At 61.5% G+C, this 20260-nt stretch overlaps 2 protein-coding genes across 3 annotated transcripts in view; both read right to left on the reverse strand.

The window, feature by feature from the left end:
• Positions 1–6164: 6164 nt before the first annotated feature.
• UTF1 (undifferentiated embryonic cell transcription factor 1) lies at positions 6165–7326 on the reverse strand (the record flags this gene model as incomplete). The annotated part of the gene is made up of 2 exons (XM_081241332.1): positions 6165–6658; positions 6771–7326. The coding sequence occupies 2 exons, from the start codon at positions 7324–7326 to the stop codon at positions 6165–6167; spliced, it is 1050 nt and encodes a 349-aa protein (XP_081097458.1).
• Positions 7327–11554: 4228 nt separating this feature from the next.
• KNDC1 (kinase non-catalytic C-lobe domain containing 1) overlaps positions 11555–20260 on the reverse strand; it is a gene marked incomplete at its 5' end in the record, with an annotated part of 58046 nt that continues 49340 nt past the window's right edge. For both annotated transcript variants that reach the window (XM_081233477.1, XM_081233478.1), the window contains 9 exons: positions 11555–12769; positions 13837–13994; positions 14739–14798; positions 14882–15004; positions 17828–17978; positions 18194–18276; positions 18688–18894; positions 19403–19582; positions 19656–19803. In XM_081233477.1, coding sequence (XP_081089603.1) covers positions 12538–12769; positions 13837–13994; positions 14739–14798; positions 14882–15004; positions 17828–17978; positions 18194–18276; positions 18688–18894; positions 19403–19582; positions 19656–19803 — 1342 coding nt within the window. In that variant the 3' untranslated portion in view covers positions 11555–12537. The remainder of the gene's footprint in view (positions 12770–13836; positions 13995–14738; positions 14799–14881; positions 15005–17827; positions 17979–18193; positions 18277–18687; positions 18895–19402; positions 19583–19655; positions 19804–20260) is intronic.

A 20260-nucleotide genomic window follows, 5' to 3' on the forward strand; every position in this document is an offset into this window, starting at 1 on the left:
CCCCCCTGCTCACACCCTCCCCCACTGCACCCCCTCTGCTCACCGCCCCCCACCCCTCGCCAGGCCTCGCCTTCCCTGCTCTGGTCAGCTGCCTCAGAAGCAATCCCAGCACCGGCTGATTCCCATCGTGTCTCCCTTGGCAGGTGGGGGCTCCACCATCCTCTGGTCCCGGGAAGGCCTCTGGCAGGAGGCGCTGGGCCACGCTGCGGTGTGGCCTCGCGCGGGCAAGTTCCTCCGAAAGAAGACAGACTGAATGTCACTGCCCGCAGCCAGGCCCTGTGGTCTTGCATCCGTCCCCCAGAGACACGGGGTCGGGGTCGGAGTGGTACGGGGGCGGGTTCACGCTGCATTTGGTAAGTCTCCCGTAAGTCTGAGACTCAGAAAGGGGCCTGTGGTGACCCTGTTGACTCCAGGGCTTTGTCTTTGGTGAAAGGAATGGGATTTTGCTGCTGATAAATGTAAATTTCAAGGTGAGATTCTGAAAATAGGAAGCTGAAACCAATGGTACTAGAATAAAACAGAATTTTGCATAAGGACTGAATGTGGAACTCTGAGGCATATGTGGCGACGTAAATTAACTTAGATTAAAAAATTAAGTTCCAGGGCTTCCCTGGTGGTCCAGTGGGTAAGACTCTGTGCTCCCAATGCGGGGGGCCCGGGTTCGATCCCTGGTCGGGGAACTTGATCCCACATGCATGCTGCAACTAAAGATCCTGCATGCTGCAACTAAGACCTGGTGCAGCCAAAATAAAGAAAAATAAATAAATAAATAAATGCCTATTAAAAAAAATTCAGTTCCTCTGTTGCACTGGCCATGTTTCAGGAGCTCAGTGACCACATGTGACTGGTGGCTGTCGAATTGGACAGTGTTGTTCTAGAACATTCCCATCATCCCAGAGAGTTCTTTTGCTTGGTGCTGTTATTAGAAACAGCAATGAACCAAGACAAGTCAGACAACACCTGCTTATAAACATGATGAGGACAATGACCCCGGGGGTCTTCAGCAAAGGACCCCCTTATGGGAGATTCTGGTGACAAAGATGACAGGCAGGGCAGATGGCGGCAGCCACGGTGACTAACGCGATCTGTGATGACACGAAATGGGACAGGCCGACCCACAGAGCTGCGCGTGAGCAGGGCTGAGTCACATGGGGTCAGGGGTCACAGACAGGCTGGGGAGAAGTAGTGCGGCACTCTAAAAGTCGTGGTGACTCCGACACGGTGCAGAGGGCAGGTGGCAGCCTGGCGAGGGACACGGGACCTTCTGCTCTATTGACAAAGGCGGGCTTTCGGGAGAGAACGGTGTGGGTGTGGTGACAAATGTTAGTGAAACATCTGGTAGAAGATAGAACCCTAAAATGCAGGCGGATTAATCACGGCCTAGATGACACAGTGAAGAGTAAGACGTACCACCCATCAGCCAGGGATCTGACCTTTCTTGGAGGCCCGGAGGGCCCTTGAAGGAACAGATCAGAGCCAAGCACTCAGAAAATGAAGGCAGGAAGGGGATGCCCACGGGGGTCCTGAAGGGGAAGGAACTGGGTTAGACCCACGATGGGCAGAGAAACTGGACCAGAAAGGACAGTGGCTCTCACGTGGATAAACGGCCAACAGAGATGGGCCCCAGAGACTCCCCACTGACCGCTGATGGAGGCTGGGCAGGGGCTGCATCCCACTGTGAGGCCCGGGAAGAGGACCAGGATGGGTGACACACAGGGTCCATGCCGGGGACTCCGCAGGGCCTGGATCTGGGCCAGGTGGGGGGGAGGAAAGCCCCACCTGGAGTCGCCGATGTCTGTTTAAACACTGCAGATCGTAAGTCAGGACAGTTCTGGGAGAGGCCAACCAGCACGTGGGCAGGAGGGCTGGGCAGATGGCAGCGTGTCGGGGCCGACGCAGCACTGAAGCCTGCACGCACGCGTGGGGACTGGCAGTGGAGCCCCGTCTGCTCTTGCTGCTGTGACAGAGCTCCGCAGACTGGGAGCTTCAGCGGCAAACGCTGGCGGCGTGCTCGCTGTGGCCTCGCCTGGCCGGGAGCAGGACTGAGAGCAAGCTCTCTCATTTCCTTTCTCACAAAGGCACTCATCCCAGCTATGAGGCCCTACCCTCACGACATTATCACCCCCCAGCACCCACCCCCGCGCCCCCACCCCACCAACACCTCCACACTGGGGGTTGGTTTCAACATAGGGATCTGGGGACACGTTCCGTCCATAACACAGAGCAGTGTGGTTTCTGGCAGACAAATAAGTTTAGCAGCAGAACCAGGATGAGAGGGAAACATTGCTATTGTGCCTGTTGGCACAGTTGCCCCCCACCCCCCAGGGGCACAAAAGTGAGGAAGAAATCACAGACAGGGTTGATGTCCTGTAAGAGAAGGGGGTAATTAGGCAGACCAAAAGCATGGAGGAGGGCGTCCCTGGTGGCGCAGTGGTTGAGAGTCCGCCTGCCGACGCAGGGGACACGGGTTCGTGCCCCGGTCCGGGAAGATCCCACGTGCCGCGGAGCGGCTGGGCCCGTGAGCCATGGCCGCTGAGCCTGCGCGTCCGGAGCCTGTGCTCCGCAACAAGAGAGGCCACGATAGTGAGGGGCCCCCGCTTGCCACAGCTAGAGAAAGCCCTCGCACAGAAACGAAGACCCAACACAGCCATAAATAAATAAATAAATAAAGTTCATTCTGCAAGCATTAAAAAAAAAATTTTTTTTTAGGGACAGTCTGGACATGGGAGGGAGCACAGGTAGCAGAACTAATTAGAGATAAAGAGTGTAGACCTATCCAGGGGTAAAGAAGCCCCCAAGTTGATAGGGTTAAATGCCTCTTTGGGGAAAATACATCTAACATTAGGTGTTCCCTTATAACCAATGTATCGCTCATTGGAAATAGCTGCTTTTCTAGTCCCTACAGCACTGATCCTTGATGGATGAACATGCTGTGAAAACGAATTCTCTCTGGCCCCAGCCCTGGAGGAAACAGAATTTGGGTGGAAGGACGAGCGCGCCGAATGAGGCGGGAGCTGGATTCCAACCTATTGGCTGCCCACATGGAAACAAAACCGGCCCCAGGAGCGAGCCTTGGCTACCACCCTGAGTTATGGGGGCGGACGAGGATGAGGGCCCAGGGCTGGTCCTGCACACACAACAGGGCAGCACTAAGAGGACGTGGGGTAAAGGGAAAAAGCAAAGCCAGTCCCAGGGCCCTGAAGCTGTGGGGGGCAGGGCCCCATGGCAGGGAGCGGAGGACCCACGGTCACTGCTGGAGGTCATCCGAGCTAGTGGTGGCACAGGTACCCTGTTCACTGGGCTCCGTGCACCACAGGACAGAACGGGCGTGCAGTTGAATTCACGTGGTACGAACACAGGGAACAGCTGGTGGAAATACCAGCTAGATGGGTCCACCAAGCAGCTGGACAGGCGAGCATCAGCTGGTCAACTGCAGCACTGCTATGATTCCACATGCTGTAACACACTCGCTAGGATGGCCGAGATAAAAAATCAAAACAGAACATAAGTGTGGACGAGGATGTGGAGAAATTGGAACCCTTGTGCGCTGTTGGTGGGAATGTGAAGTGGGTCAGCGGCTGGAGAACAGTCTGGAGGTTTCCCCCCAAATTAAACACGGAACTACCACGTGATCCGTTAATTCCACTTCTGGGTATAAACCCCAAAGAACTGAAAGCAGGGTCTTGAAGAGAGATTTGCACACCCCTGTTCATGGCCGTATTATTCACAATAGCTAAAACGTGGAAGCAACCTAAGTGTCCACCAACGGATCAATGGAGAAGCAAACTGTGGTCCATCCAGAGAATGGAAGACCATTCAGCCTTAAAAAGGAAGGGAATTCTGCAAAATATGCTGTGACTTGGATGGACCTGGTGGGCATTATTCTAGGAGACAAATAATGTCTGACCCCACTTACATGAGGTCCCTAGAGCAATCAAATCCACAGAGACAGAAAGTAGGTGCTGGGTGCCAGGGGCTGGGAGAGGGGGCTGCAGAGTTAGTGTTTAATGATTCAGTTTGGGAAGATGAAGTTCTGGAGCTGACGGTGGTGACGGCTGCACAAAAAATGTGAATATACCTAATGCCATTGAGCTGCACTCTTGAAATGGATAAGATGGTAAACTTAATGTTATGTGTATTTTACCACAATAAAATAAAAAGTGTGAATCTGCTGGCCAAAGGGCCACTGATGAGACGAGGTGGGCAGTCATCAGAGCACTGGCCCTAGGAGACCCTGCTGGGTCGCGGCCCTGCACTTGGGGTCTGGCACAGGGAAAGACGTTCTCATGGCCGGGACACCATCCCACTGGGGTGTGTCCACCGCACAGGTGCAGAGCCAAGCCCAGGATGCCCGGCTTAAGACACACGTGTCACAGAGCGGGACAGGGACACACCTCACCCCACAGGCCCACGAGAGAGCCACAGCCAAAGGGAGTCACGGCAGGGCCAGAAGAAGGGACTTGAGAATTTCCACGCATCAGGAATGGCTGAAGTTTAAAACTAAAGCCACTAGCCAAGGCGCTGGGGTGAGACACGCACTCGCCCCTCACCAGGCCGGAAGACGTTAGCGATGCCAGGGGAAGGGGTGTTCAGAGTCTTTACTGCAACACAGGGCCCCAGGGAGAAAGCCACGGGATGTGGCGTCCGGGGCCCCAGGCAACGTGGGCAGTAAGGCAGATGGGTTCTCCTTGGTGCCCCCAAATAGCTCAGACTCGGAGACTTACACGGATTTCAAGCCCCCGAACAGCCTTTCTCCAGAGCAGAGGGTTCCGGCTGACATCGTCCCCACCCCTGGGGGACTGGCATATTTGCTGGGATGTGTCCCAAGGCTGTCTCAGACCCCCCAGCCCGTGGCTCTTGCCTTCCGGGGGCGTGTGGGGGTGGGGAGGGCTGTTTACAAGCTCGAATCAGCCCACCCCAGATTTTTGGTGGCTTCCGGACTCACAGGGACCAGGGCACAAACAGCCTCGTGGAGCAGAGGCCAGTGGGTCTTAAATGAAGATTTGGGATTTTCACACGGAGCCCCCAGGCCCTGCCATCAGTACGCGGCTGAAGGACAGGCACACCCTTGGTCTGCCCAGGGTCCCTGCAGGCAGAGGGCCCTACTGGGGCCTCCTGGAAGACGGCTCCAGGAAAGGGCTGGGGGAGGGGCTGATGCCAGAGGGCAAGGACCGTAGGGCCCGTGGGGACACCCTTCCCTCTTTTACTTTGTGGCGCAATCACTTAAGTCTCTGAATGAGCCCCTAGTCGCTGAGAAGCTGCCCCGCATTCAGCCGGAGCCTGCATTGTTATGCTGGCCAGCTCCTCGGGCTACTTCCTCCTTCCCACCCGGCTATGAGCACCTCCGGCCCCGCCCTGTCCCCACTGGGTCTGATCCACCGGCCCGGGGTGGGGCCCTCAGTTACTATTTGGAAAATGCTCCTGGGGCGATTTTGATAAAGTCCTCTTGAAACTGCAGGGACCCTGGCCTCAGCCAAGGTCGAAGATCTCAGACCCCCAGCCCCAGCTGCCCCCGGCCCAGTCACCTCCCTGGCGACCAAAGGAGCTCCTTCCCTGGGCGTGCGTTAGCTCTCCTGCCCCTCCCCCCGCCGCACCTCTTTCCCTGACCCAACTCAGCCAAGAGCCTCAGACTCTTCACTGGGCGGCAGGCGGTGGGCGCTGGAGAGTGATTGTACCTCCCCCCACCGGCTCCGCTGAGCCCGGCCGTCGCCATTTCCCTGGACCCTCCCTCCTCCTCCTCCCCGCTCGGCCGGGCTCACCCACCATGGCTGGTCTGACTGGTGGGGAGTCTCGGGGGCAGGGGCAGGAGACCTGGAGAAGCTGGCGTGCAGTGAGGGCCCCGGCCTCGGGTTCCACGTGCCCACAGCCCCCTCCCCACCGGAGACTGGCCTGCCAGGGTAGGTAGGACCGGGCAGCATCCCAACGGGGCCCCAGCCCACCCCAGCCCTCCTGGCCCCTCCCCGGGATCCCGAGGCCATTTTAACCTCGCCCTGACCTCCAGCCCTACGTTCCTACCCAGTGCGGGGCCCGCACACACTCACAGGATTAAGTCGGAAAAAGCAATCTTTTTATTTAACCCATACCTAGATTAGGGGTGGGGGAGGGCCGCAGGAGGGGTCAGGGCCGAGGGGCGGCCCTGCAGAGAGGACCGCGGCGGCCGGGCCTCACTGGCGCGGGTCGGCCAGGACGCCTCGCTCGGCGGCGGCGCTGCCCAGGATGAAGCCCACGGCCAGGGACACGGTCTGGTCGAAGGAGCCGCGCAGCTGCTCCACGTGCTGGTTCAGGGTCAGCAGCTGGTCACGCAGCGGGCCCAGGATGGACACGATGTCGCCCAGGTGCCCCAGGGTCTGCAGAAGGGCGGCGTTCAGCGACGGCGGCGCGGACTGCGGGGGCACGTGGTCCTCCGGGCGACCAGGCGGCGAGTCGGGATCTTCCCGGGTGGGACCAGGGGACGACGGCGGCGGCGGCGGCGGCGAGCCGGGGGCGCGGAAGGTCTCGGGGTCCTCGGGGCGGCCGGGCGCGGGGGTGAATGTGGAAGCGGCCGTCGGGGAGCCGGGGGCGCGGGGCGCGTCCGCAGACTTGGACGGCGACGGGCTGAACCTGAGCGTCCAGGCGGGGTCCGCGTCGGGGTCTCGGGCGGCGGGCAGCGGTGGGTCGCCTGGAACGCAGAGCGGGTGGTCGCGTGAGGCGCGCCCGCCCCTCCCCCCGGCCCGCAGCCCACCTCCCCCGGTCCGAGGCGCCCCTCCCCTCCCCCACCCCAGCCCACCTACCCGGCTCAGCGGGCGCGGCGGCGGCCGGCCGGCGGCCGCGCGGGGGGCGCCCGGGTCCGGGGGAACGGCGGCGGCCGCGTCTGCGCCCGCTGTCGCCCAGCAGCCCCATGAGCTGGCGGATCTGCGCGTCGAAGGGCCCGGGCGGCTGACCGTGCGCGTCGCGGACCTTGTCCTTGAGGAACTTGTAGCGGCGGCGGCACTGCGCGGGCGTGCGCCGCACCTGCTGGCGGGCCAGCGCGGCCGACACGCGGCGGTAGGTGGGCAGCGCCTGGCGGCGGTCTAGCAGCAGCGCTCGCCACACGGCCGGCTGCAGCAGCGTGCCTAGCAGCAGCTCCGTTTCGCGCGCGCTCCAGGGCGTGCGCTGCGCCGAGCCCGGGGATACGGGTGACCCGGGGGATGCGGGCGACCCGTGGGGCGCGGGCGCCGCCAGCGCGCCGGGCGAGGCGGGCCTCCCGGGAGGGGTCCCGGGGACGCCCCCCGCCAGCCGCGGCTCGGAGTCCGGGCTGGCGGGCGACGGCGGCGCAGGCGGGGGCGGCCGCCGGGGCCGGAGCAGCATCCCGGGGCCGGCGGGCGCGCGGGGGTCGGGGCCGAGGCCCGGGAGAAGCCGCCCACACACGCTCGGTGGGCCCTGCGCGTCCGGCCTCGGTCGGAGCGGACGCCGGAGCCCAGCAGGGTCTAGGCGGCCCTCCCACCGCCCCGCCCCGCCCCCGCCCCGCCTCCGCGCACCAAGTTCAACTTGGCTGCTCCGGCGCCTGGGTCTCCCGGCCAGTCTTTGGGCCCCTAGGCCCTGAGCGCCTGGAGCAAAGCTCTGCCCCCGCCCGCCCAGCAGGGAAGAACCCTCCCAACCGCCGTCTGTACTTCTTAAACTGCTCAGTTGCGGTACAAACAAATATGGTTACGTGCCTTGGGCGCGCAAGGTTTGATTTGTCTTTACGCATGTGCCATGACCTTTCACCGCTGCGCAGATGAAGCCATGGAACACTCCAGTTCCAGAGGCTCCTTCGAGCCTTCTCCTTTATCCTTTGGTGCACCCTAGATGTTGTTTGTAAACGTAATTGTGTTCTGGGTCTGCTCCCCGCCCCCTCTTCCTAATGTGGCCTTAGTCTGTGCAGGAGATGGTGTTCATCACTGCCTGCTGGCAGCTTTCTGCTGGATCTGATAAAGAGCCAGGCCAGGGGTCAGACGTAGTGTCTTAATTCACACACACACTTCACAGAAAGAAACTTCTTTATTCTGGTAAAGAATGGCTAGAGCTAACATTGTGGTTAATACAGAGTATTGAGCCTCTACCCCCCTGAGAGATTAGGACTAAGACAAGGATGCCCAACATTATGGCTTCTGCTCAACCTTATTCTAGAAGTCCTAGGCAGAGCGATAAGACAAGAAAAAGGAGTAGGAAGTGTAGAGCTAGCAAAGGAAGAAGGAAAACAGCCGCCACTTGCAAATGAGATGGTTGTATATGTGGAAAGTACACAATCTACAGGCACATTATTAGAATTAATCAATGAGCTTAGCAGGTCATTGAATACAAAAATAAACGAAAGTCAATTGTATTTCTGTATACTAGCTACAGTAGTTTTATAAAACTCCTTAGTTTGGGATAATTCTGTGTCTGAGTTGCACAGACAGCACAGAGGCCCTAACATCTTACTTGTCCGTGGAACTTTGGCAGAGCTAAGAAGTTAGCGTTGACGAAACCGCAGACTTACTGGGTTGTGCCAGGTTTTCTGCTGATGTCCCTTTTCTGTCCCAGGATCCCATCCCTGTGCTGAGCTGTATTTAGTCATCCTGTCCCTTCAGTCTCCCCTGGGCCGTGGCCGTTTCTAAATCTTGTTTTCCATGTCCTTGACGGTTTGAGGAGACGGGTCAGGTGTTTTGTGGTGTGTCCCTCAATTTGGCTTTGTCTGCTGTCTTCTCATGATTAGAGTGGGGTTCTGGGTTCTGGGACGAGACCCCAGAGGTGATGTGCCATCTTATTAGTTCGTGTTAGGATGCATGACGTCGGCAGACTTGGGGCCATGATGCTGATCCCCATCTCCGGTTAAGGCGGTGCCTGCCTCTCCCCACTGTCAGGTCATCCTCTTCCTGTCCTGCCCTGCAGTGGGGGTTGGTCACCAGGTCCCCTGCCGCCCACACTCGAGGGGGTAACAAACCACACCTCCCGGGGCAACCACATGTACTGTTTGGGTTTCTCCCAGTTCCTCCCGTTTATTTATTCATTCAGTTGTCCGTTTACTCCAGTGGGGACTCATGGACGTTTGTCCTGTTCCTGGGACACAGCCCATCACTGTCGTACGTGGGGGCTCAGAGAGTCCAGCTCTGGCTGTGGGGAGTCTTCACAGCTCTTTCCCTTTTGTCCCGTGTCCTCTTGATGTGATCTACCCTCCCACGCCCAAGCCCCGCTTTGAGCACTTCCTAGCTCATGGCTCATCTGGTACTTTCCCCACTCAAGCCCTGGAATCAGCCATTTCCTTTTCTTGGAGAATTGAATGGTATCTGGAAACCAAGATTTGGGTACAGGATGCAGCTGCTGCTATTGGGGTGTCACTGCTTCTGGGCCCGTGGTTCTGTGGGCAGTTTTGCTCCCCAGGGGACACTTGGCGATGTCTGGACAATTGTTGGTTGTCACAGCTGGGGGCAGGGGGCGGTGCTGCTGGCATCTAGAGGGTAGAGATCAGAGATGCTGCTAAACATCCTGCAGGCTCAAGACAGCCCCACAGCAGAGAGCCATCCCCCGACATGTCAGCGAAGCTGTGACTGAGATCCTGCGGTGGCAGCCGGGAAGTGGACCACGCACAACCTGTATCTCGGGTCCCTGACCGCCTCGCACCTTGGGCTTCGTGAGATCCTTTCTTGGATGGTAGGAGGCCTGGTGCCCTCGTTATCTCCAGCTGTCTACTCGCGTCCCACCCCCCAGCGAGGGCACAGAGGAGCCTCGGAGGGCTGGCCTGGTGCCGGAGAAGCTGCTCCCAGCTGGGGTGCGGTCCTCGCTGCAGTTCTTTTGTCTTCAGCTCAGTCTCCCTTCAGAACAGTGTTCCCCACGGTCACTGAGGTCCACCCCCTGGGGAGCGGGAGAGGCAGTGAGGAGATGCGGCTGCAGGAAGGTGGCAGCTCAAGCCGTCCCGTCCCAGGAGAAGTCCCGCTGTCCTTGCAGCAGGTGTCAGACAGCAGCCGGAAGGACACGAGCCACAGGGAGGGGTGCGGCCAGCACCCAGCCAGCCCCTCGGCCACTTACCCCAGCACCACCGGCCACTCCAAGCCCGTGTCCCAGGCGATGGCCTGACTGCCGGGGTCCCACCAGCCTTCTCCGGGTGGCGGGTGCTGGTGCCGGCCCGGGGGCTGCCTTGGGCTTGATCCCAGCCTGCCGGGCACGGGGGAGTGGGACCCCGTTTGTGGCGGGGGCCTCCCCAGAGCCTGGGTGCGCAGGGCTGGGCTCCATTCAGCGTAGGAGGGGCTGCACGGGGTTGGGGGCGGCTGGCTGGGGTGCTGGCTGGCAGTTATCACAAAAACGTGTTGATGTGATCAGAGCCGGTGTAGTGAAGGGAGAGCCGGTCTTCCTGGTGCTTTAGTCGTGTCTCGGGAGGAAGAGGGACCAGGGTCTAGTGGTTCTAAGGTGGCTGAGGACCCCCCGCCCCGGCCCGGACTCCAGAGCCACGTGACCACGGCAACTACTGTCCATAGTAACACGACCCCACCATCTCCCCGTCTTTGTTGGTGTCCACCAACCCTCAGCTCTTCCACTGGGACCCTTCCCGGTGGTGACCAAGCCCTGGAAACACCCCAGCCTGCCCCCGGCAAGGATGAGCCGGCTGTTTGGCCTGTGGGCTGCGGACGAGGTCTGGGTGGCCGGACGCCAGGATGGGCAGGGCTTGTGGCAGACAGGCGCGGGCCGTGGTGCCCGGAGGCCTTGGCAGGTCGGCGACTGTGGGAGGTTGGCTGTCTCCTCCTCCAGCGGCAGATATGTCCCGGGCAGCGGGGTGAGTCTGCCTGCTCACGGGCCCTGGGTGGTGGGGTTTCGCCCTCTGTGCACCATCAGAGGACATCGCCGTGGCCTGAGCTTCCTCGTCCCCTCGTCCCCTCCCGCCTTCATGAGCAGCCCTGAAGACGTCTTCGTCTGGCTTGAAGAAGCCACCCTGACCCACGAAGCAGGTAAACACGAGGAGCCCGCGAAGGCCATCTTGGTAGAAATGACTTTATTTAGAAACCTAAACCGCACGTGAGGGCGACATGCAGACAGTCGTGCTGGAGCCGAAGCCTGGCCGCTCCCCCAGATAAACCGGTTGTTACAGTTGGAATGTTTATTTGCGCTGGATGCTAACCTCGTTTCAGGCTTTGTGGCGCTATCTTTGTTGAATTCAAATCCTGAAAATGTAGGAGTTGATCTGCAGAACCAAATTATCATATAAAAGCCACGTTTGCAGGGCCAGGAGTGCCTCTCATGTTCCACGAAAGCGGGACGTAGATGTCGCGAATTAATATGTGTGGGAAGACACATCTTGACAATAGAAGTTCAGTGTTTTCTCAAAGGTGATGGTTTTCCTAGAAATACCATGAGCTGGCTGCGCTAAAGAATCATTAATTCTAAAACTTAAAAGAACAGTATTGGGTCTTGCAGCGATTTGCAACGTAAAAACTTTGGTGCCTGGGATGGTGCCAGGGCTCTGGCCTCCCTGCTGTGGAGGTGTGACGGGCTGTCCTGGTCCCGTGCCCCTGGCCCAGCGCGGTTTGGAAGCAGCCCTGGGGAAGAGCTTGGTACCACCGAGGCAGAAGACTTCATTTCCTCGTCAGAAGGCGCTGGTGACGGCAGCCTCAGGAGCTAGGCGTGGGCGTGCGCATCACGTGCATGGCTGCTGAAGACTGGGGGGACCCGGCCATGGCCCTACAGCCCCCAGGCCCCCAGGTAGGGCAGAGGGAAGCTCTCCGTGCCCCTGAGGCTGTGTCTCTGCTTTGGAGCGGCTGTCTGAGTCCTGCATGCTTTGGAAGCAGAGCCTCGGCTCAGGTGTACCCGCCCCACCAGGAAGTGCTCTCAGTGGTGGGGCGGTGGGCACAGGGGCCACGGGGCACTTGGGAGCTGCCAGTGTGGAGCCACGAGGCACCCTCCGGCAGCAGGAGGCCGGGCTGGGACAGAGGCAAGGCCGGGCCTCTTGCCGGGAAGGGCTGCGAGGCTCTGGCACCCGCACCTGGGCCTGGGTGAGCAGCCAGGGGGTGGGGCTGGAGGAGGGGGAGGTCTGGCGGGGAGAGACTGTGAGCCCAGGGTGGGGCTTGGGCCCCCGGAAGCCTCAGGGGCCCCAAGGGAAGGTTTCAGAACCCCCTGGAATCTGTGGTTGGCAGGGGGGTCAGAGGTCAGTCTTGGCCCTTCGTTGTTGGGCAGACATACACCAGACTCGTGGGAACACTGCTCAGTGGGCGCTTGGGTTTAAAGCCTGAGCTGGGTGCTGGGGTGCGGGGTTTCTGGGGGCTGAATGGCCAGAGAACTGAGTGAAACCTGTTTATCTCTGAGAAATATAAATGGGTATTCGGCTCCTGGGGAGCTTACTCGCCCTATTTTGGTTTAAATTTTAAATCTTTCAATTTAATTTAAAAATTCTCTTAGAAATCCCCCTCAGCCTCTCCTGGCGCCGTCTCTCGGGTCTGGGTCTGAGCCCATGCTCCCGCCCTGGTGCCCCTCCTGGGCCGTGGGGGCCCCTGTCTGACAGGGCAGGCACGGCCCCCTCCGCCCCAGGTCTGTCCTCGGTGTGGACTCCACACCCAGACCCGCTGTCCGGCGCTACTGGAACGTGGCTTTCATTCTCCGCAGCTTGTCCTGAATCTTCTTGGGGTGCTTCTCGCTGGCCACCTGGTGGGAGCCAGCCCTGCTGTCCTCGGCCAGAATGGAGATGTCGGCCCCGCTGAATCGGGCGATTCTCTGCTTGAGGTGGGACTGCAGCTTGGGGTCGGGGGCGAACGTGTAGGGGTTCTCCTGGAACGCGTGGACCTGGCTCGCCACCTTGGCGATGTTTCTTTGTTGGGGGAAGAAACGAAACGTGAGTTTGCACGAGTCACGGGGGCAGCGTCTGCAGCCAGTGGGTTCCCAGCCTGCTGTCAGGCACTGTCCCAACCAGGCCGCATCAAAGTCCAAACTCTGAGGGACCAGTCCGCCCTTGACCCTGAGGCCTGCCCGGCCTCCACCTGACTGCCATGTGGACGATGAAGTGGGGGAAGAGGATGGAGTGGGGTGCAAGGTCGTGGGGGGAGGGTCTCCCTGGAGACAGGGTGGCACTGTCCTGAGAGGCAGTGCGGGCCTGGGGCGCTGCGGAGGGACGTGGGCCTGGAGCACCTAAGGAGCGGCCGGCCCCAGGGTGGGCTTCCGAGGGCACCTCTGTGCCTTCTGGGGCCAAAAGGAGCAACGATTGCCTTTGGCTGGGAGTGTCTGAGTCCCTGGCAGGGTCACGGTGGTGGTCGTCACCAACAGCCCCCCAGTCTCCTCCTCCCAGGTGGGTCCGCAGGTGTGCTGGGCAGTTGAACGGTGGGGACTGACAATGAATCCTCCGGACAGCTCTACGGAGGGGGGCCCCAAGGGGGACAGCAGAGGTAGGGAGAGGGGAGATGTGGCTTGGGGGGTCAGGGAGGGTGGTCGCACAGAAGTGGCATTCCGGGTGCGCCTGGATCTCCCAATAGGAAGGGAGGTCACGGCAACATAGGGGCAGTGTTTAGGGCCGCGGACGCTGGACTGTACGAATTGTTTACCCCTTGTTTGTGGAGAAGGAGGTGGCTGGAGGTCACCCAGGGGAGAAGGTGTGGAGGCCTGGGCTGGGGTGAGGGCTGGGTGAGGGGCAAGGCGGCCTAGGTCTCAGAGGAACAGGAGATATGGGGGCGGCCCCTCACCTGGCTTGTTCACCTGTGGGCCCCTCACCTGGTTCATTTCACCTGTGGGCCCCCTCACTTGGCTTGCTCACCTTCGGGCCCCTTACCTGGCTTGTTCTACCTGTTGGGTCCCCCACCTGGCTTGTTGTAACTGTGGGCCCCTCATCTGGCTTATTCACCTGTGGATCCCTCACCTGGTTTGTTTCATCTGTGGGCCCCTCACCTGAGCTTGCTCCACCTGTGGGCCCCGTTGGTCATGGTGAAGCCCCCTGTCTCCAGCTGCTGGATGTGCATGGCCAGGAGGTGGGCTGAGGGCAGGGTGGGCTGGGTCCTGAAGCGCCGTCCTTCCATCAGACACAGGCTGTCGCTCTTCAGGAAAACCTGGGGCCCAGCCAGGGGCGAGGGCGGAGGGTGGGGGGGACGGACAGGTGAGAGGTCAGCCCAGGTGCCCAGCAGGGGGTGGCTCAGCCCGGCCAATCCCAGCTGGCGCCTGTATTCCTGCTGCAAGGGGGTTACAGCACTCCAATTTATCAGCCAGTCCAAAACGTACTTTGGCTCTTGGGTTGGGGAAAGTCCAGATGTCTAAAGCTTGCAGACACAAAAGGAACACTGACCCCCACCAGAAAGCCGTGCGCTTCCTGCTGCTGGTGGCAAATTCCTCTCCAGAAAAGAGCCAGGTGACCCCACTGCCCAAATTAGACTGGGGGCCGGGCTGGCCGGCTGCAGGGACCCCTGGGTGTGGTGGCAACCGAGGACACACAGCAGTCCCCCCACCGGCAGTCTGGGGCCAGCTGCAGGCCACTCCCGCCTCCTCAGTCTGGGAAATGCCCCTCGTCCAGAGGGCGTGTCCTCATTTAGGATCTCACGAGGGCCGGCCAGGAGGCAGGTAGGTCGGCCAAGCTCAGGCAGGGCCTCAGGGCACCTGCACCCCAGGCTGGAATCACGGCCCTGGAGCAACCCTGCCACCTCTGCCCAGGTGAGCGGCCGAGGCCCCGGGGGAGATGATGGGGGGGTCACGCAGGATTCTGAGGGGGCCGTGAGGTGGGCGCCACGATGCAGGATCTGCCGGGTGATCCCCCCCTCCCCCAGGATGTGAGCTGCCCAGGAGCTCACGCAAAGGGGTACCTCCACGGCTTTCAGCTCCTCCATGACCTCTGCTATCTTTGCGGGTAGAATTCTCCAGGCCTAAAATAAAAGCACAGGTGAAACTCCTACAGCCCTGTCTGTGCCCACTGCGTGGCTACAGCCGGGCCCCCCGGGTGACTCACAGGGGACTGTCGCACGGCCGGGTGCTCCAGGCCGCCCAGGATCTGCATAGCTGTTGCGAAGTTCCTCTGCTCGTAGCAAGACTTCGCAATCAGCAGAAATTTGGAGAGCAGGTTCACCTGCAGCTGAAACCAGAGAACAAGACACTCAGTGTCCTCCGTCTCAGACGAGGGACCAGGGCACAGGGGCCAGCGTCAGGGTGCCGGGCGGTACGCCCACCTCCGTGCAGGGGAGGGCGTCGGGGCCCAGAAAGCAAAGGCACAAATGTGTGCAAAGTCCATCTCGCTTCTCTCCCAGGACAAATCTCTGCTCAGGTCAAATGGGAGGAGTGGGAAGGGCACCCCCACTCGGGGAGATGGAGCCGAGGTGTCCAGAGGCAAACGGGGAGCTGATTTCAGCTTCTCGTCCGCCCAGCCGAGTCCGCAGCGGGACGGGGTTGCAGCGCCTCAGGGGTCATTGGTCGGCAGGGCAGATTCACCGGATTTGATGGGAACACCCCACGGCAGCCCCTGCTACCCCAGTGGGATTCTCCTCTCTGAGCAGACCTGAGGGGCCTGGCTCACGGCCCCACAGTTAGCGCGTGGATTTTACACAGTTCCAGCAACTTCCAGAAGATTCTGGACAATTCAGCTGACCCCCTCATTTCAGAGCTGCCTCACCCTGTGGACAGTCGCCACGGCCAGGGGCATCCTTCAGGTGGGAACATCGCCTGCGGGTCCCAACCAGACACCCTTCTCCTGGGCTTGACCCTTGTCTGGGTCACAGGACGGGCACTGGGGGTCACTCAGCACCGTCGCCTCCCAGCTGTCTGGCTCGAGTGCCTCTTAAAGGATCTTGAAAAACATGTACCCACTCCTGCTTCTTACGTTGACACCTCATCACTTTCTCCATAGGTTCAGATGGATGCAAAGTAGGCGATTTCCAGCCCGTCCAGGCAGAGCTGTCCCCTCACTGCTGAGCCTCGTACCGGTCAAGTCACACAGTGGGTCTGCTCTTGTGACCGGCATCCTGCCCTCAAGGCTCAGCCGTCGTGGCCTGTGTCACCATCTGGTTCCCTCATAGGGCTGAATATTTTCACAGGGTGGATGGTGTACCACGTTGTTCATCCATTCGTCCATCGGCGGATATTAGGTTGCTTCCTTCTCTTGGCTGTCGAGTTCCGTCACTTTTACACCTGTCTGATGAAGCCAGAGTCCTGATTTGCTTTCAGTCCCACCATTATTCATCTACAAAAAGGGAAGCTTTTCTTGAAGGTGAGATGCTTTACACTATTTCCTTTTCTTCTTGACCTTGTGTTTCCACTGTCTCACCCCGGCCTGCCCCACCCCGGGATGTGATCTGGAAGGAATGCACTGTTACCACCGGGGGCTTTGATTAGCCTTCCGTTACCTTCTCTGGCTCAAAATTAGAGTTTTGACACACTTTTCTGAGAGCAGAGCTGATGAACGTAGAAGTCAGTCTCCCGGGTTGTTCTGAAAGCACGTGACACCCAGTAAGTGGAACAACGTGTATTTCAGAACTTGATCAGCATGTTTGCCGAAGGCGCCCACGTGGCTTTCTGAGAACTCCCGGCACTTTCTCCCCTCGGTCCCTGTCCCGTCCCTGCTGACGCGGCACTGCCCCGTGAACCGTCCTCCCTCCAACCTCTGCTCACAGGGACAGGGGAGCCGTTCACGCAATGGGGAGAGTTTGGTCACTGCAACAGTGGTTCCTTCCCGCCAGGCGCTGACCCCGGGTGCGTCCCAGGTGGGTCTGAAGACTGTTCCGTCCTGCTGCCTGGGGACGCCGGCGCCCCTCTGTGGTGACCTGTGGGTGGGGCAGCTGCAGAGGCTCTGGGTTGAGGACTCCCTGGAAGCCCCAGTACCCAGGCCCTGTGTGACGCCCCCGATCGGGGGGAGGCTGCACTTTGATGTCACGATAACATTGTGGATTGGAACAAACTGGGTCGGGGAGGGGGGCCAGGCCACATTCTGGCAGAAGTGAGGTCGGGTCAATCTGTCAGCCGATAAACCCTTAAAGAAAATTCTCCCGAAAAGGGGAAAGAGTGGAAAACTCTGCATTTGTTCATGGGCCTTGGGGTTGCCCCTAGGGGCTTGGGGGACACAGGAATATACTGGAAAAGGAAAGACACGTTGCAGAGGCTCTTAATGCCGGAACGGGCACGTCCAGGCTTCACCGTCTCTCGGGGAGGTGGTGGCCGTGATGGGCTCTGGGGCAGCTCCTGGGACAGAACAGGGTCCCCCGCCCCGAGCTCCCCCGTCGTGCTCAGGCCACTCCAGCGGCTCATGCCTGGGGAGCTGATTCTTCGGGCCTGGGAGGCGGTGGGCGTGCACCCGCGGGAAGGGGCCGTCCGACACAGCAGGAGCCCCGTGGTCCCCACTGGTTCCTCCACGTGGCCACGTCCTACAGGCAGGACCCTGGCCTCAGGTGGAAGGACGTCGGAGGCCTTGGCAGCAGGGTGCTCCCTGGGCGGACTCTGGGGCACTAGGCCCACCCGCGGCCCCTCCTGCCTGGGTGGGACCTGAGGGAGGTGCTGGCCCTGAAGCAGGTGGGTTGGTCCAGGCCGAGGCCTGTGAGACCCAGAGGAGCCTCACCTTGATGGGACCACTGACCAGTGTTTCATTTGTTCCACAGACTGGCCGAGGACACACGTGCACCCGTGCTGTTGTGACAGTGGCCACGCGAGAGCGGGCCAGTTCCCAGCCCTGGGTCGCAACCGACGCAGGAGGAGTGTGGGAGCGCGCGGGGGCCGTGTTAGTGTGGGTGCGACGCCGCGTCCAGCTGTGAGCGGGGTGTGCCTGCGTGAGGTCTGCGTGTCCGTGCCGCGGGGACAGGCCTGGGTGGGCCTGGAGCCCCCCTGCAGCCCCAGCAGAGGGGGTCTCCCAGGGAGGTGCCCTTACTGCCAGCAGCCCCGACTCTGCGCTGGGGCCAGAGCTGAGGGCACTGACCTTGGAGGTGTGGCTGGTCACGATTTCGGCGGCCACCCAGGTGCTGACGTCGTCTGCGCTTCTTAAAAGCTGTAACAGGTACTTGTCCTGGACGTAGTTGGGCAGAAATAAGCTGCAGGTTTTGGCCGACAGAGACCCAGAGGAGCTGGCTCTGCAAGAGACGCAGGCGCACGTCCCAGCCAGGACCCGGGGTGGCGCTCGGCCCAGGAGGCTGGCGGGACGGGCCCTGCGAGGCGAGGGACCAGCCGAGCACCACAGGCATTGCCCTTCCGCTGGGAGTGTCCAGGAGACGCTTGGGTGAGGCCCCAAGACCCTCCGGCCAACCCTGCATCCCAGGCTTCTCTGACAGCCACGCCGGACACTCACTTGGGGACGGCCACACTTTTGTCCGTGACGCCCAGGGCCCGAGAGTTTAAGAAGTGGACGGGGTGGCACTTGTGAAACAACTCCTGCGGGGGACAAGGACGCAGAGGTCAGGCAGCGCCGGGGCCTGAGCGGGGGTGGTGGGCATGTGCAGTCACAGGGCTGGGCCCCCAGGGACTCTGCACGTCCACCCAGACAACAGTGGCGGGGGGGGAGGGGTCGCTGGGTCCCTGTCCCTGCTGTCACCTGCCAAGTGATGGGGGCCCAGGATGCCTGGGGGCCTGGGAAGGGGCACCTGGGGGCTGGGCACCCAGTTCCAGGAGGGAGGGCCTAGCACACGTGGACCCCACCCATCCCTCAGGGCAGGGCGCCCTCCAGCACGTGGGGGGGGGTGCCCTGTGGGACCTCGTGGGGCCTGTGCACCTGGCGCCCTCTTGCTGAGGGCCTTCAGTGCCCACCCCCTTACACACTGCCGCAGCGTCAGCCCCCGCCCTCACCTGCTGCAACAGCGTCAGCTGGCTAAAGAGCTGGTGGGTGCTGTACTCGGTCAGGAAGTAGGGCCCCTTCTCGCTGGCCCTGGCATAGGGGCCATAGAAGTCCTCGAAGAAGCAGGGCTTGGGCAGGGCGGATGCGATGCTGTACTGGCGCTCCTTGTGGTGGGGCAGCGCCAGCCCGTTGCCCCGGGACAGCCGCCAGGGGAAGCTCTGCAGGGCAGGAAGGCCAAGCCCCGGAGGGTCCCCTCCAGGTTAGGGTCGGGTGGGGGGATGGGCCCAGGCCCAGGACCTCGCAGCCTGGCTCAGCTAGAGCCACAGGGCAATCCCTCCCGCCCGCAGCCATGCTGGGTCGAGGACGCCTGTCCTGGTCATGTCATGGATGGGGCTGTCTGCACGTATCACGGTGAGGTCCCCTCAACCCTGCTCCCGTCCAAGGCCATTTCCCAGCCCCCGCTTGGCCCCAGAGTCAGGGAGGCGGGGTGCTCTGAGGCCCTGGCCGGCCCTCTGCTGTCCTTGTCCAGGGCCAGGGGGCAGGAAGTGCCAGGCCCAGAGGGCTGGTGCCCAGGACCGGCAACACGGGGGGCGCGTGCACGTTTGTGCACGTGTGCCTGTCCGTGTGCGTGTGTACCAGGGCACGCGTGTGTGTGCACATGAGCACAAGAGTGTGCGTGCCTGCGTAGGCGGTGTCCCCACGCCGGCTCCCCGGGAAAGGCCGCACCTTCCGGGAGATGCCGTCCTCTGAGAGCCTTTTCCACAGGGCGTTGAGGGGCCTGGTGGCGTCCTCTGCCTCCTTGGGGTCCTGCAGGTCTGTGCTGCGTGGGGCACCCTCAGCCCGCCGCTCGGTGCCCACCTCCAGGAGGCCCAGCAGGGGCTCTGCGGAGCCGTCCAGGGGCAGGATCTGGGCAGAAGCATGCGGGGTCGCCCGCTGCTCCAGAGGGGCAGTGGCCCCGCTCCCCGAGCCGCGCCCTCACCTGGGAGGCGAGGTAGTCCTGGAGCCTCCCCTGGAGCCCGGAGTCCCTCCGGAAGTCTACGGCGTAGCAGTCCTCCAGCCAGGCCTGCAGGAGGCAGAAGCTGCGCCTGTAGATCTTGGAGGAGGTGGAGGTGGGATCCTGGTGGGCCCTGGGGGCAGATGGAGGCCTGAGCCATGCAGGTCCCCCCGCACCCGCCTGGCGTCACACCTTAGTCAGCGGGTGCGTGGGGTCTGAGTGTTGTGGTCTGAGTGCGGCTCTGTCTTCGCGGCACTTCAGCCCCACCGAGCCCGCCCAACTGGTGACAGGGGCGGGGCAGCGCCCTCCCCCCCCCCCCCCCCGCTTGGTGCCCGTCCTGGAGCCCCTGCCACCCTCACAGCCGGCACCCAGGGGCTGGAAGGCGTCCCGAGAGGCAGGGCGGGAGCCCGGCTCTGCGTGTGGCAAAGCAGGGGGCTGGGGTCTCCCGTGAGTCCCTCCCCTTCCAGGGCTTCTGGCCTGGGCTTGTGCGGAGTCTGGGGGGCGAGGACAGGCCAGCTCAGAGGGCCAGAGCACGTCCAGCATCGCCCACCACCCCTTTCCTTGTTGACCCCACCTGCCGGCTGAGGCCC

This window comes from Mesoplodon bidens (genome assembly GCF_964165515.1).
Source record: "Mesoplodon bidens genome assembly, chromosome: 1".
In the NCBI taxonomy this organism is placed as follows: domain Eukaryota; kingdom Metazoa; phylum Chordata; class Mammalia; order Artiodactyla; family Ziphiidae; genus Mesoplodon; species Mesoplodon bidens.